General features: G+C 42.1%; 2 protein-coding genes across 2 annotated transcripts in view; both read left to right on the plus strand.

Moving 5' to 3' along the window:
* The first annotated feature begins 3,595 nt into the window (after positions 1-3,595).
* Positions 3,596-15,977, plus strand: part of LOC119381965 (uncharacterized) — a 109,430-nt gene continuing 97,048 nt past the window's right edge. Inside the window, exons 1-7 of the mRNA XM_049412955.1 lie at positions 3,596-3,905; positions 5,808-5,943; positions 6,760-6,852; positions 8,322-8,366; positions 8,688-8,732; positions 8,823-8,855; positions 8,933-8,983. Of these exons, the coding sequence (XP_049268912.1) occupies positions 5,882-5,943; positions 6,760-6,852; positions 8,322-8,366; positions 8,688-8,732; positions 8,823-8,855; positions 8,933-8,983 (329 nt within the window). The 5' untranslated portion in view covers positions 3,596-3,905; positions 5,808-5,881. The remainder of the gene's footprint in view (positions 3,906-5,807; positions 5,944-6,759; positions 6,853-8,321; positions 8,367-8,687; positions 8,733-8,822; positions 8,856-8,932; positions 8,984-15,977) is intronic.
* Positions 9,847-11,752, plus strand: LOC125757240 (uncharacterized). Its single transcript, XM_049412678.1, has 6 exons — positions 9,847-9,873; positions 9,992-10,024; positions 10,489-10,539; positions 10,727-10,780; positions 10,870-10,928; positions 11,244-11,752. The coding sequence occupies exons 1-6, from the start codon at positions 9,848-9,850 to the stop codon at positions 11,465-11,467; spliced, it is 447 nt and encodes a 148-aa protein (XP_049268635.1). The 5' UTR covers position 9,847; the 3' UTR covers positions 11,468-11,752.

Consider the following 15,977-nt stretch of genomic DNA (forward strand, 5'->3'; position numbering starts at 1 on the left):
GCAGTGCCCCCCTCCCAATCACGTCAATGTATAGGGCTGACTTTGCATCACCCTGTCGCCCCCCTCCTCCTTCCGTATGTGTCAATGTATGGGGCTGGCCCCCTCTCCCCCCTGCCCGCCCCTCCCCCTGTGCACCCACCTATGCTTGTAGTGGCTTTTCAAAATAAATAAGCAGTCTCACATGCCTTTGCCATGCTGAAAGCTTGTTTTTTTGTTTTTTGTTATTGCAGTGATATAACTGCATCTCTTGCTCAACCAGTATGAGTGAATTTGCGTTGAGAGCCACCACTTCTAAAGCAGCAGCAAGAAACACCTCTGCTAAACATGGCAAGTAATAATGTACTGCAGAAAAATTGCTATAATGATTACTAAATTGTTGGACATTGGGCTGATGTTCACCTTGTGTTGTAGTGCACAGCTCAGTCATAGGGTGCAATCTCTGCAATGGCTGGTAAACTGCATTAAAGGTAAAATGCATAAAAGTCGCACTTGTAATGTATAAGCTATACCCCATTTGATATAGCATGGTGTTACAGGCTAGGACCTATGAAATTAAGTAGTGTGCGGGAAAAAACAAACAAGTAAAATAGTCCACACATGTCATCGCTGAGCGGTACAAGGCATGCATTCAGGGAATGCGGGCCATGACAGCTATGTCATGCCTCAAGATCGCTCTGAATCTTGCCAAAGCGTGAAGCTTAAAAGCTGACCAGTGCTGGGGATCCCCAGCCCCTCATTTCTGTCGCACAGAGCCTGCTCAAAAGCATGAGCCATTGTTTGCAGTGTTGTGAAGCCAGTGCACCACCCAGGCAGAAGGTAGCTGAGAAACCTTATGTGCACAAGCTTTCGCACAATTTGAAAAAGTTGTATTCTCAGTGCCAAACAGGCTGTTTAAGTTCTGCAAAATGACTGACCCGGAGGCAAAGATGCTGCAGGTCGGTTAGCACAAAGCACAGGCATTCCTTTGCTGACAGCACAGAAGGGATGGTTTAGGAAGTTCCTATAAAGTGCGAGAAAGTGTATGTTGGCCATACTGGGAGTACTGGGAGATGCATTAAGGGTAAGCTAAGGGAACATTCAAACAATTAAACTAATGTGCGTGATGGAAAGGATTTCGAACGTTTTTTAACTAGTCATTGTATAACTTGCCAAGATTGCAATCCCGACTTATGTTTAAGTAAAGCAAAACATGGATCAGCCGTGAAATTATTGAAGCAGAATGCACTACCTATATGGGGGAGGGTTGTGTAAGCATGGATTTCCTTTGACTTACTGATAATGAGATGGCATATCTATGCATGTGCAGTGGATGTCGTCTGTGTCAGACAGTATAAATATACCAGCAATTTTCCAGTATAGGTTGTTGAAAGTTCAGCACTCGTCATCGTCGTTTCCTTCCGTTAGTTGTCTGTAATCGTTTGTTAGCTCTCATTATTATTATGCCGAACAAAGAAAGCGAACCCTTAAATTTACACTTTCCTTCCATCAGTTATATATTTGTGCACTGTGTAGTGTGTCAGAATTATGTACCAACAAGCCCAACTTGCCAACTACATGGGCCCTCGTTTGAATGGCAGACTCTCTCTTAGTGTTCATAAAAATTAATGAGTGCTATTTTCTTGTGGTTGCTTGCATTACAGTCAGCTTACCAATATCACTCTAAATGTAAATGATGAATTAAGTACGTTAGGAAAAAAATTTGTTAGCACTCTGAAGAGTCAGAATTTTTTTTCAGCATATATGTGGTGTATCTTAAGATGAACATCATGTAGTGTGAAGCTATCGTGCTTTACAAAATGCAAGATTGCTAGAGTCATTTTGTGAGGTATTTTCACACTTCGTTACTTGTACTTTGTGACAGTGCGAATAGACACTCCAGTTCAGCAGCCACAATATCGAGAACTATGTGGACTGTCATCTTCAGGGAGCGTGCCCCAGTCGCCTCGTAGATGTCAACAATGAGTGGCTTGCACTGCCTTGAAAAACTTTACAAACTTTACAGTAGATACAGTAAAAGCTCGTTAATTCGACTCTCGTTAATTCGGAAAATCGGTTAATTCGGACACGTCATCTGGTCCCTGTAAATATATGCATCACTCTATGAGACTGGGCGCTCGTTATTTCGGACAGATTTGACCGCAAATCGGATAATTCGGCGACTTTCGGGCCGCTGGCGAGGCTCGAAAACGAAAAAAGAACTATTCGGAACAAAAGTGAAGCTCAAACGCAGCATCGCCATGGACATCAATTATCGGCTTGGCTTGACTTGAGACTGATTGAACGCCTTTTCTTCGCGCGTGATAGCGTGTGGGTTTGGCGCGGTGTCATTTTTGTTGCTTTGCCGGCTTTGCTCCCGTTGGTGTGCTGCATCGTTGAACGCCGTTTTATCGAGGAACAATTCAGTACGGCTCCTTTAGCTTGATCGTTGCTGGTGCTTTTGTGCCGACTTCTCGTGTGAACACACTCTCCGCCGATGGCAACGCCGGCGAAGCGGCCCAAGTACGAGGCCAAGGACTTCACCACCAAAGTAGAAATTTTGCGTGCCCTAAAAAATGGGCTCTCCCGGCAAGAAGAAGCTCCTGTGCCATGACGTCGGCAAACAATACGACGTGAGTCTCCTGAGCGCAGTTAGCATTCTTTGCGTATGTGTGGCAGAGCACGCCTGCGCACGCCATTGCCAACTGTTTCAGGAACAGTGGCTTTGTTGTACCCGACTCCAGCGATGCCGCAGTGGCCGAAGTGTCGCCGAACGACGGTGCCGATGACTGGCAGGATTTCGGAAGTGTTATGCCTGATGCAGTGACACTCGACGATTATATCGGCATTGATGGCGTTGCCACTGCCGGCTCTCTGACTGATGAGCAAATCGTCAAGGAAGTGATGCATGGCGACGAATCCGAGAACGAAGAGCCTGAAGAGGAGCAGCCACACTATGAGCCACACAGGCCCCCTCGTACTGTGAAGGAAGCCGCGGAGGCCCTCGTCGTCCTTAAAGAATTTTGTTTTGGCACTGCAGACAGCATGCTAGCTGCTGAGCACCTTGAAGGGCTCAGAAAAATTGTGTCCGCGCGAATTTCTGCTCGAAAACAGAGGCGCATCCGCGATTACCTGTAAAGTAAAGGTATGTTGAAAAAACTCTTGCATTTATTGTGTTTATTTCGACCATTCGATAATTCGGACATTCGGTTAATTCGGACATTTTTCCCGGTCCCTAGAAATCCGAATTAACGAGCTTTTACTGTATCGTCAAATACATGCGACGAGGTGATGCAAGTTCCAGCTGAAGTGGGAGACACCATCTTCTTTTAGTTGGATGTTCGGATCATGCAAAATCTGCTGTAAACAAAGAGGAATCTTGGAAGTACTATGGTGCTTGTGATGCTGAAGTTTTAAGCATGCTTAAGTCTTGCCTGTTAAAAAAAAGTAACGAAATACCTATCTATTGGTGTTCACAGTATATTCTATTGCATTTGAGCAGCATTGTGCGCATTTGTCGCATGTATAGCACCGTATTATGCTCCCAAGTTCTGGCATTATTGCGCGCTATCTATGAAATGAAATGTAGACGAAGCTTGTTAATCTGTTTAGTCAAGATGAACTACTAGAATTTAAAAAGCAGTTGTAAATGCACAGCTCGCCCAGTCAGCATGGTAATTGAATTAGTTATCATTTAGGCATCTATGGTGGTGACTGCCTTTCTTTTCTTATTTTGTTTTTAGGTTTCACAATAGTCCGCTTCGCCGAAACTAATGATGTGGAAGCAGTCCCTTCGTCATGGGTGTGCGGCCATACGTGCTTGTGGCCAGTGGCCTACACCCCTGCCCGCCTCACAAAGGCTATATCGCATTGTGAACTCCCTAGTGCCTCATTTTCGAAGCACCGGGTGGTCGTCATAGCTACAGCAAGTAAGCTTTTTTCTGAGGTCATCAGCACTTCTGTAAATCAATAATGTGCAGCGCTCACAAAATAAGACTTTCCAAATGTCTGGCCACTAGTACATGTCATGCCACTGGTGGGTGCATGTTGACACGCAAATGATTGCATTGTGGTACGTAGCAAGAAAGAGCATTTTCAGGGCTTGAATAAATGTGGTGCCAGCAGGCGAAGCTTTCGAGCACTTTTGTATCCCAACTGAAACAGGTTTGATAAAGATCTGCAAACTTCATTCATCATCTTGTACTTCTTTAAAGTGGCACTAAAAAGCAAGAAGATTTTTCTCATATTCGTAGATTACTTTTTTGCAATACCAAATGCACCACTTTTGTCACAACAAGAAGTTTTGTAACTCAGAAAACATATAAACAGAAAGTTCAAAGGGGATTTCACCACTCTTCGCACACCAATCGCCATTATGTGACAGATTTTTATACCATAGTCCCTGTGTGGGTCTGCACATCTCTTTGTCGACAAAAAATGAATTTTGTAGTATTTTATGCGAGCTTGAAGTTTTATGTTAGTCTTGCCATCCATGACATCTCAGAGGTGCAAGCTTCAGTACGAAACTCTAAAGTTGAAGTAACTTTTATTTCCCAGTGTAGTATGTTGGTAAAATTTACGGCAGTATATTTCTGAAAACGTATTTCATCAGTCTAAGCCTATTCAGACTTTTCCTTTAGTGTCCCTTTGCACAATTGTGATGTTCATTCTATAGATGCACGCATATATTGGCATGCTTGGTCATTCATTACTTTGGCTGCTGCGGGAGGTCGTGACATGTCTGCGCATGCTATCTATTGCATTGAAAAGCCGCGTATTCTCAGGAAAAAAAGAAAAAGAGGGAAAGTGCTCAAGGTCACGAGGCATGCGTGACAGATTTTCTTTTTCATCCCTCCCTGGTGAGCTTCCAGCACTTTCGTCAGGAGGAGAGAAAAGAGAATGCAATTGCAATGTGTGACAAAGTTTTGCAACTCGGCTCGTATGGGACGGATTCTGAAAATTATTGCAGCGGTGAATTCATGAGGTAATAAGTTTCTCGATTGAATCCATTTCATGACTACTTGAAAAAGTGTTGCATGGCACCTTTTAAACTATGGACAAGGTCACTGGGTACCAGAAAAAGTAATTCTGCTCCAAAGGCATGTTCACCTTTGCACAATGCAATGGCATGCTTCTATAGGAGCCCAAGGGAGGCATGGCTTGTACTAGTGGCCATGCACTGGTATGGTATCATTGCGTTGCAGTCCGTGAGTACTGCTGAGTGCTCATTTAATGATGGTCGTATTCAACCTCCATGGTGTCCCCTGTCTTTTTGTGGCACTCGTGAGTGATATGGGCATCAGTCATCATTGCAGTACATAGTTCAGCATGTCACATCCACGCATCATGCAGCGCTTTGCAGTCGCACGTAGAAACGCCAGCAGCCATGCACTCAGTATATTGCCTATCAATTGTTGACCCATCTGCATGTTTTTGAACATTACATTGTGCGACTAAAGCTGTGGCTTCTGTGCTGTATCTTTGTTTACAAGGGCAGCAAGTTTACAAAAGCATGTTCACTCACTACCCAGCAACAGTCTTGAACAGGTTTTGGCAAGCCCATTTGTGGCATTGGGAAACATTGCATCTTCAGGCATGCACTAAACTTTTATGCAGCATGTAAAGACCAGCATAAGCAAGTGAGGCATAAGATGAGCGGCTGCTGCTCACATCAGTTTTATGGAAATCTGTCACAAGAAGTCATTAACTACTATACTCTGTGCTTAAATTGACACTATTTTATGCTACTTTAGTGTATACAACAGTAGGTGTGCATGTCGGACTAGCTCAACAGTGTCGCAGCAAAACATGCCTTGCAACTTCATGTGCAGGTACATACCTGCATGCAAGAGCAAAGGCACGGGAGGCAGAAGATACGGACAACGTGCCTGCTACAGATACTGAAATGGGCAGAGGCAAACGTCGCCGCCGAAATGGCCATGAAATGCCAGACGAACCAGATCTAAGGTTGCTATCATTTCAGTGATGTGCATATGAGTATGCAGGTATTAAATATAATGAATTGCAAGATGCGAAATCAAAGCCTCTTTGCATAAAGATTTGCAGGGAATATCCTGGATATGTAAAAAACTATGCTAGTTGCGAGAGGGCTCTTAAAGGTAGGGACATGTTAAAATGTAGCAAATCTCTATGGCAAACTCTCTCCTAGGTGTTGCATTTTGTTATAAGTATTCCCTACGCTGTGAAAGACAGTGTATGAGTGAGCTTGTCTTTCCAATTCGACAAGTTTCTCAAGCTGGTGATATTGTTCATAATTTTGTCCATGTTAAGTTCAATTTTCCTTAACAGGAAGATTTTGTCCAGCTATCGTTGAGTTTTTGTGGCTAGCAGGCATGAAATAAATCTGCTTGTCCAATATATAAAAATTTAGTTGTGTGCAGTTACATGTTAATGGTGCTGCGGTTTCTAGCTAATGAACCTCTTGCATTTCACCTTCATTGAAATAAGACTTTCACTGTGGAAACCGAATTCATGTCTCTTGCAAGGTGTATGATGTTTAGGTTTGTGCAGACCTGTTTGGGAAACACATGTAACGTAACATACAAAATAATTAGGTCGGATATATGTGCTTGATCAAGGAGAATTAGGTTACCTAGCTTGTACTTTTGGGAATAACTTGCCACTTTTTTGGAGAGATTACGTGGGAAACTAGTGTTAGTCCTCATTAAATTAGATTTTATAAATGGGGTAATAAAAACCTATTATTACACAAAAGCAGCCTCGTAAAAGTCCCATGTGTATGTGCTGCATTTGCCCATATAGGAGCTCCCCATCTCCATCCAGCAGCACGGAGTTGGAACCAGGCCTTCATGCAAGTGCACTTGGGACACCACCACGTTTCGTCAGCGATGATAGGTAGGGTAGTTGTTTTAGAAATCGTTAATTGTGGTAATTTAAAGGCGCATGAATACCCCATTCTGGCCTAATGAGTTCTATATTTGCAGCCTAATGCCCATTAAAGGCCTAATTATAGTTGGACATGTTCAACGCATCAGGTCGTGTGAGCAGAGGTTGGATACGCTTGGTATATGTAGCCAGCGACGGCGGCCAATTCCTCACTTTAGAGACCAGCGCGCTCACCATGCCGCAGCGAGCAGCTTCGGAGTGGCGCATGCGCACTGTCTTCATTTAACATGTCTGCGGCTCCGCGTTTTTCGGTTGAAACATACACCATTTTCTCTTTCTTTGCTGCTCAACCAATGCCTTGGTTGATAAGCGTGCATTTTCTCGCTCTGTGCACTGTTTGGCTTAACATCGGAAGCATCTTTCCTTACAAGCATTGCTTTAAATGCTCTAGGACCCAGAAAATAGCAACAGAGATTGCATTGGAAACAAAAGCGAAACATCTATGTACATACGAGAGTGCATTCCGAAGGCTTCCCAGGCGTTTCTTTTTCTCTCCTAGTCGCAGCAGTTCGCACTGTTGCTGGTCTACACGCACATGTCATCTGTAATTCCTTCGAGTTGACACAGAATAATTGTGGTCGTTAATCAGCGTTGAGTAAACCACAGCCGCACTTTTCAAACGCGCCCCATGCACTGCCATTTTGCCACTGCCGCACTCGGTGCATTGTGGTCTAATGCCAGCGCGTGAAATAGGAACACGCTTTATCTCTGCGGCGGCAGCGACAAGCACGCCAAACTCTGCCGGGAGCGGCTACACTGTGACGCCACACTATATGTTCTTTACTTTTCGCCCGCGTAGCTTAACCATGTCGCATGTACGCGCTACGCTGGACTATATCTAGCCCTTAAACAAATCCTTAAACGCTGTACTGATAATTTTTCACTTTTTACAAGCTGTAAGTACTTCCTGCATGCCGTGTGGATATATAATTGAGGCTTATGCATGTTTCTCTAGGGAATTCTGAACACACCGTTGCGGTTGGAAATTCATTCTTGGAAGCTGAGCATTGTAGCTCATGCACTGTTTTCCATAATTAGGAATAGTACAACTTTTCACACTGTTTTTGGCATAATGCTTCCTCAAAGACATTTCTCACTGCATCACAGTAGTCAATAATTGGACAAATCCCGAGTTTGTTGTAATGGTGATTGACTGTATATTATCCCAAATACATTTGCAAGATTTAGAAGCTCTGAAACCTTTATTCAGATATGATCATGGTGGCCGCCAGCCTGCATTCACATATGTGCGCATTACCATTTTCTTGGCAGTGTCTGGTATGTCATTTTTATTCTAGTTGAGCACATTCAATAGGCAGCCACTATGCTGGAGATCAAATGCGGTTAATTGATCCACGGATGTGTGTTATGTTTTTTTTTCACCATGAACAAGGCTTCTAAAATAGTAATCTTTTCAGCCCCCAGAGCCCACAGATCACACCTGTACCTCTTCTTGAAGCAGAGTAAGTGTTTTTAGTTGCTGAGTTCTTCATATCTAAAGTAGTCATTGTGCCTGCATTGTTACTGATTGATGACATGTTTGCGAAATCTAGAAGCTCTAAAAACTTTTCGGATGTGAACAGGGAGGCTGCCAGTCTGTATTAATGTATGTGCTCATCACCATTTTCTTAGCAGTGTCTGGTGTTTCATTTTTGTTCTAATTAAGCATACTTCAACAGGCACTTGCAATCCTGGGAAGCGAATGCACAAATTGGTCCACCATTAATATAAGTGTTTCTTTTTTTTTTACCAAAGACAAGGCTTCTAAAACAGACACTTTGCAGGCACCAGAGCCAACAGAGCTCACCTGTACCTCCTGTTCAAGCAGAGTAAGTGTATTAAGTTGCTTATTGTGCATGCACTGTGTATTGATCGCAGACCTGCTTGCAAGACTTAGAAGTTCTAAAACCTTTTTTCAGATATGAGCACGGAGATCGCCAGCCGGCATTCATGTAAGTGCTAGTTGCAGTTTTTTTTTTTTGCATCGTCTAGTATACCATTATTGTTCTAATTAAGCACATTTCAACAGGGAACCACATGCACGTCATGGATCGAGTCTGCAAATTGACGCGCCACAAATGTGAGTTATGTTTTTTTTTCTTTTTCGAAACCTAAGAGCAGGTTTCTAACACAGTGATACTTTGCAGGCACAGAGCCAAGAAAGCATGCGAGTACCTCTTGTTAAGCTAGGTAGGTGTTCTAAGTTGTTCAATTCCTCAAAACCAATTTAAGTAATATCATTGTGCCTGCACTGTGTATTGATCGCAGACCTGCTTGCAAGACTTAGAAGTTCTAAACCTTTTTTCAGATATGAGCACGGAGATCGACCAGCCGGCATTCATGTAGTGCTAGTTGCCGTTTTTTTGCATCGTCTAGCATACCATTATTGTTCTAATTAAGCACATTTCAACAGGGAACCACATGCACGTCATGGATCGAGTCTGCAAATTGACGCGCCACAAATGTGAGTTATGTTTTTTTTTTCTTTTTCAAACCTAAGAGCAGGTTTCTAACACAGTGATACTTTGCAGGCAACAGAGCCAAGAAAGCATGCGAGTACCTCTGTTGAAGCTAGGTAGGTGTTCTAAGTTGTTCAATTCCTCAAAACCAATTTAAGTAATATCATTGTGCTGCACTGTGTATTGATCGCAGACCTGCTTGCAAGACTTAGAAGTTCTAAAACCTTTTTTCAGATATGAGCATGGAGATCGCCAGCCGGCATTCATGTAAGTGCTAGTTGCCGTTTTTTGCATCGTCTAGCATACCATTATTGTTCTAATTAAGCACATTTCAACAGGGCGCAACATGCACGCCTTGGATCAAGTCTGCAAATTGACACACCAGTAATGTGAGTTACGGTTTTCTTTCTTTTTTTTTTCTTTTCTACCCCCTAGGAGCAGGTTTATAACACAGTGATAATTTGCAGGCATCAGAGCCAGAAAGCATGCGAACACCTCTTGTTGAAGCTAGGTAGGTGTTCTAAGTTGTTCAATTCCTCAAACCAATTTAAGTAATATCATTGTGCCTGCACTGTGTATTGATCACAGACCTGCTTGCAAGATTTAGAAGGTCTAAAATCCTTTTTCAGATATGAGCACGGAAACTGCCAGCCGGCATTCGTGTAAGTGCTAGTTACCATTTTTTGCATCGTCTAGTATGCCATTATTGTTCTAATTAATCCATTTCAGCAGGGCGCAACATGCACGCCGTGGATCAAGTCTGCAAATGACAACCAGTAATGTGAGTTACGGTTTTCTTTCTTTTTTTTTTCTTTTCTACCCCTTAGGAGCAGGTTTATAACACAGTGATAATTGCAGGCATCAGAGCCAAGAAGCATGCGAACACCTCTTGTTGAAGCTAGGTAGGTGTTCTAAGTTGTTCAATTCCTCAAAACCCAATTTAAGTAATATCATTGTGCCTGCACTGTGTATTGATCACAGACCTGCTTGCAAGATTTAGAGGTCTAAAATCCTTTTTCAGATATGAGCACGGAAACTGCCAGCCGGCATTCGTGTAAGTGCTAGTTACCATTTTTTTGCATCGTCTAGTATGCCATTATTGTTCTAATTAAGCACATTTCAACAGGGAACCACACGCACGTCGTGGATCGAGTCTGCAAATTGACGCACCAGTAATGTGAGTTACGGTTTTTCTTTTTGTAGTTTGCTGATTTTTGTTATAACTGCAATAAAATTATTGTGCCTGCAGCTTTATAGAACAGAATGGCGTAATTATGAGCAAGGCCTCGCACTAGGTTCATCAGAAAATGTTTCAAAGGATCAACCAATTCTGCCCACTTATAGTTCTCATGAATTGTTTGTAGGTTCCCAGATGTCCAGAATCGTGACAGAACGTACTGCACCTTGACTCCTTCAAAGTAAGACTTTTCTGGATGTTTGTCTGTCATGTTCGTTTTAATGATAAGACACTCATATAGCTCCATATTCAATATCTCTTCGCTTGTAGCCAAAGCACGACGTTCCCACCACTGCAAGAGAGGCCTCCTGCCTTGCGTGCTCCGCAAAGTAAGTTTCAATTCAAGAGATGCACAGGCACAAACCACTTTGCAGGATCTGTTTTAAATGAATCCAATCTAAGTTATTTATCCTCTTAAAGTTATTAGGGCTTTCAATAATGCATACTGAGATTACAGCAGCTTTAATTTAAAATTTATCATTTTCAACAAGTGCAGCTATAAATCTTAGGTCAAACATTAATCCCAAGTTTTTGGCCTCCTAGCATGTATTTATTGAATGCATACTGTAGATGAATCAAGTGTTTTAATTATGTTCTGAATGGATTTTTGGCAAGTGTTCTAGTTTGACACTCCTCTGTCTTAGGTCAAGAAAAAATTCTGAAAGAGTTGGAACGAATTCGACTGCAAAATGAAACCATCATTCAAATGTTGACTGCTATAGTTCCAAGGCACACAGACCAACTGGGCAACTTTACATTCCCGTTAAGTAGTCGGGAAGATGTTTCATCTCTTGAAGATCAACTTGCAAGTAGCATGGAGCTCAGACGAGAACTGGTGAGCATATTACTTAGTACTATAGCTGTGTGAATAGGAAAATTTTCAGTACACAGTGAATGCAAACAATAATGTTTCAGTGTGAATCGAATAATTCTTCGAATTGAGCAGTTTTGAATGTCGGCGTCCTAAAACACAAGACCAAGCACACTGCGTACCAATTTATGTTTGTTATATTTGTTTTTAATCGTAAATGGTATATTTGTATTCTGGTAATATGAATGCTTGTAATGATATAATTCTAGTGCAAATGTTAGGAAGTTTCAATATTCACACACCCTTACTTAATATAGCACCGAAATTGTCACTTTTTTACTCTCTTTAGGTTAAGCGTTTGGCAGCCATTGGTGGTGGAACGACTGGTCAGGCGGTGCGAGCTCAACGAGATTCATTTTTGAAGACTCCCTGGCCTCTCTGTATAGTTACACTGGATGGAAAGCAAAAGAGAATTTCTCCCACCTACATCTCTGCGATATTATTAAAGGTGAGCAATTTGGTGAAAATTTTTGTTCAGGCTCCACATTTTAGAAAAGCTTCGAATGTGTCTAAGTGTATTTTTTTTTAATACCTGTGAGTTCATATCATTTCTCGCTTACGAATTCCTCAGTGGCCGTGATTGCTGTGGGCAAATTAAATGCATCATCATTCAAAACAAAGATATTATAAATTGAAAATTTGTTTAGTTTTCAAACCTATTGCATTTTGTAGCAAGGTGAAATGGGAAATGACCAGTGAGAAGTGCAAAATGCACTTTTACACTTTGAGCTATTCAATGTGAGAATGTCAAGGTAATGCTTATATAAATGCTAAATTGTTGTCTCATGTCTGTTTTTTTATTTTATCATCGGTCAAAGAGAAACACCATCCTATCATTCAAAAACTATTTTATTACTAATTTTCATTTGTAATATGTAAAATACAAGTCTGATAAGTATATTCAGTTTAGCTTGCAATTGATGGTGCAATGGTATGTTGCGCAGGCCCAATTAGCTTAGTGGGCCTGGAAAACTGGCAAAACTTGATGTGCATATCTGCATTAGTGGCATACTTGGTGTGAGTGCATGAAAATTTTAAGAAGCTTCTATAGCACAATGGTAGCCAGCATACAAAATATGCTGAGGTAGAATTCAAGGTTAAGTACCCCTGTCACACTGGAGGTGCAAATGTCATTAGGTTCGAAGATCAATCATTCGGTGCACCGAATGTCATTCGATCTGTGGTGGTGCTACACTGGAAAAACTAATGTCATTCGTTCATGATATCAATGTCGATAATCGAAAAAAAGAAGGCCGGAAAAGTTGAGGAAGGTAAATGCAGTGTGGTGGAAGAGAGAAGTTATTTATTTTAGAATGTATGTCGGGAGTCGCGTCACTAAATAAACACAGAGAGAAATGGTATTTTGTATAATATCCGGCCAAAACAAGCCAGGACGACGCTTAGCCAGTAGCCACAGCCAAGAGAACACAACAAACATGGCCGACATGGCAGTGCCGCTGCACGACGACGCCAAGCTGCAGCATGTAAAGCGTTTAGTTGCTCTGTATTTGGCGTTGCGCGAAAAGCGTGTGAGCCAAAAGAAAAGAGTGGGGCGAGAAATAGATGAAGAGTGCAAACGCAGCGATGACATTCTCCGACGCATTCAAGCGAATGCGTTCTCGATCGCGGCAGTGGTCGCCACTGCATCCGCCGAGCTACGCAGCTCTTCCACGATCCGGGCATACACTTTACTATTCCTCTTGGCTTTGCGCAAGTCACTTAAATTGTCTTCCCAAAGCTGACTGTGTCCAGTGCGCTCGTGGAGCTGATGATTCCATTGCTGCATGCACACGTGCGACACAGGCGTCTGTTTGTTTACATGGCAGCATGGCCGACAGCGCCGGGACGCGAGCCAGACGCCACTGAGGTGGAGAGTAAAAACATTTCGCAAAGCGTTCCGTACACATGTACTCTTTAAAATAATAGATGCCTTACAAAACGCAAAATTAATAGCGTGTTAGAATGAATGCTTCCGAACTTGAGACTGCGGATTGACACATTCTAAGTAGTCTCTGGGGTGGAGAGTACACATTCGGTCCGAGTGCGACGGCAAATGTGTTTCTCGAACTCATTCGATTTTTTAAGTCACTCGATCCTAATGACATTAATATCGCTGTGTAGCAGCCGCATAATGTCATTAGATGCGAATGTCATTCCATTCGAATGACATTAAAACGTCCAGTGTGACAGGGGTATTAGTCATGGTTATACACAACATACCATGCACACCTAGCACATACAGTTCTTATGTGAAAAGCAGAGATATAGGTTGACCCCTAATTGTAGTACTCCATGTGAAAAAAAAAGATTTGAATACTGTTGACTGATATTTTCTTTTTTGAAGCTGACAAATTGCAACTTAGTGCACCTTTATTTACGATAACTTGTCACTGCCATGGGAGCATCATCTTCATCACAAGTGTTGGCAAAGCTGTCCTTGTACGCTTTGCGAGATCCTCGGCATCCAAATCACCTTGTCCTCACTGCCATTGAGCACATTCAAAATGCAATACTTTTTTACAGCTTGTTACAATTATTTCTGCTGGCAAGTCCTCCCACGCATTCTTGACCCTCATCAGCTGTCATACAGCGTCTCTTCAGTGTCATGGTGGCATAATCCTTCACCAACCACTCTTTCTAGAACTTTGTGACACTGTCCTTAAAGATTTGCAACAACTACATCTAGTGGCAGCAGCTGGGTCGTCATACTGCCAGGAATACCAACCAGTTCATGTTGGCCTTCTGTAGGCGTCCTTGACGACTGAGCAAATGTGGCCTGTGAACGAGTGTAGGATTAGCTATTTGAAGGATACTCTAATAGCTGATTACGAGCGACATTTTGAAAAAAAAAACATAGACCAATATTCCAATATTTTATTAAACATGGTAGCTTGTGAAAGGAGTAAACTATTGGCCTCAAGGGCGACCACTGGAGAGGCCAGCGCTGCTGTCGCTGTGACGTAGTAAACATCACGTCACTCGCCCCTGCAGTCTTCAGTGCAGCGTGCTTGCTCTCAACCCCGAGGCAGTTCATTTTCTAGCTAAGAGGTTTGTTTACTACAAGATGCTGCAGTGCCGGATGCATTTGAGCGAGCCTATATGTGAATGGATTCCCAGAGAAGGCAAGCGGGTTAGGGCGAGAGAGAAAGTTGGGTGGGCAGATGAGATTAGGAAGTTTGCGGGTATAAAGTGGCAGCCGCAAGCACAGGACCGAGTTGACAGCGGAATATGGGGCCTTTGTCCTGCAGTAAATGTAGTCTGGCTGATGATGATGATAATGTGAATGAGCCCTTCCTAATGAATTGCAAAGCATGTAATATTTTGCTCTTCCACCCTGTTTTTATAATTCTTTGTTACAGAAGCGGTAAAGCTGAACCACCGCACTCGTGTGCTTCTGACGATGAAATAAAGGGCTTCATAACGATCTGGCTTCAAGAACGCGAAGATACGGCAGGGGTGAGTGAGGCAAGCAGTGAAGAATTATCTGGAAATTGCTGAAAATGATAGGCATAATTGCAGCGCAATGGCAAATACTCTGATGCATGCATAATTATGAGTAATAATAAGTGAACATTGATTGGCGAAACAATTTTAACTTTCTGGAGGCATGTACTATCCATGGCATGTTTCTTTATAGCCTTGCAAAGACTAAGGGAACCTAAAGTTTTTATTTACAGACGACAAAGGCTATTCAGCTGGTATATACTCAAAGGTTGGAAGTACAATAAAAGCTTGTTAGTTTGACTCCATTGATTTGCAATATCGGAAATTTTGGACGTGTTTCTGGGGGTCCCAACAAGCATATGTATTGTTCAGTGGCATCAAGCTCTTTTTAACTCGGTAATGGGTCATTCCACGCCAAACGTAACCAGCCATTTGGCGACCATTTCAAATCTATTCGAATAAAATCCTGCCGATTTTACTGCATTGAAAACTGGTAGAATATTTCTTAAAGAGAAAAATTTTTTGGTCATGTGGCTGCCTTCCCAGCATTTTGTCTGGGGTGTTGTTCGTCAAAAAAATTTATTTTGTAAGTACCGCTCCTTCTTTCTGTACCAAATTTGGTCTACATGTTAAGTAAAGGTGCTTGTGTAAGGTGTTTGAAACTAAGTAATATTAGGGCAATTTTTCTGCCACATACGCCTCCAAGAATTTAGCCAAAATGTGTTATGTTTCCATTTTTTTTTATTGCAGTACTGTACTTTGAAATATCCGAGCAGTGAATAGTTACTCCAAAGAAGGTAATATGTTGCGAAAAAAAAATTTAGACCTCTCAAGTTAAACTTTACGAGGCACAACACAAGTTTCACAAAATCATAATTTTTGTCCCTATTGAGACGCTATTTCCACCATGTGGTGGTCCAACTAAAAATCACCTTCATACCTCATCTAAAGCAAATAAACAATTCTTTCCATATGGCAAGTTTTACCAATACAATTTTGTTTTAAGGAAGAAAATAATTTTGAAGTTTCCCATTAGCAGCTATTTCCCATTTGGCAATGTATT

Source organism: Rhipicephalus sanguineus, chromosome 2 (assembly GCF_013339695.2).
Source record: "Rhipicephalus sanguineus isolate Rsan-2018 chromosome 2, BIME_Rsan_1.4, whole genome shotgun sequence".
NCBI classification, from domain to species: domain Eukaryota; kingdom Metazoa; phylum Arthropoda; class Arachnida; order Ixodida; family Ixodidae; genus Rhipicephalus; species Rhipicephalus sanguineus.

What these genes read in the sequence shown, in the direction of transcription:
- LOC125757240 (XM_049412678.1), top strand. Translation starts at nt 9,848, where the DNA reads ATGCGAACACCTCTTGTTGAAGCTAG. An exon ending in CAAATTGACGCACCAGTAAT is followed by an intron (nt 10,540 to 10,726) that starts GTGAGTTACGGT and finishes AATTGTTTGTAG; the next exon opens with GTTCCCAGATGTCCAGAATC. An exon ending in TGCCTTGCGTGCTCCGCAAA is followed by an intron (nt 10,929 to 11,243) that starts GTAAGTTTCAAT and finishes CCTCTGTCTTAG; the next exon opens with GTCAAGAAAAAATTCTGAAA.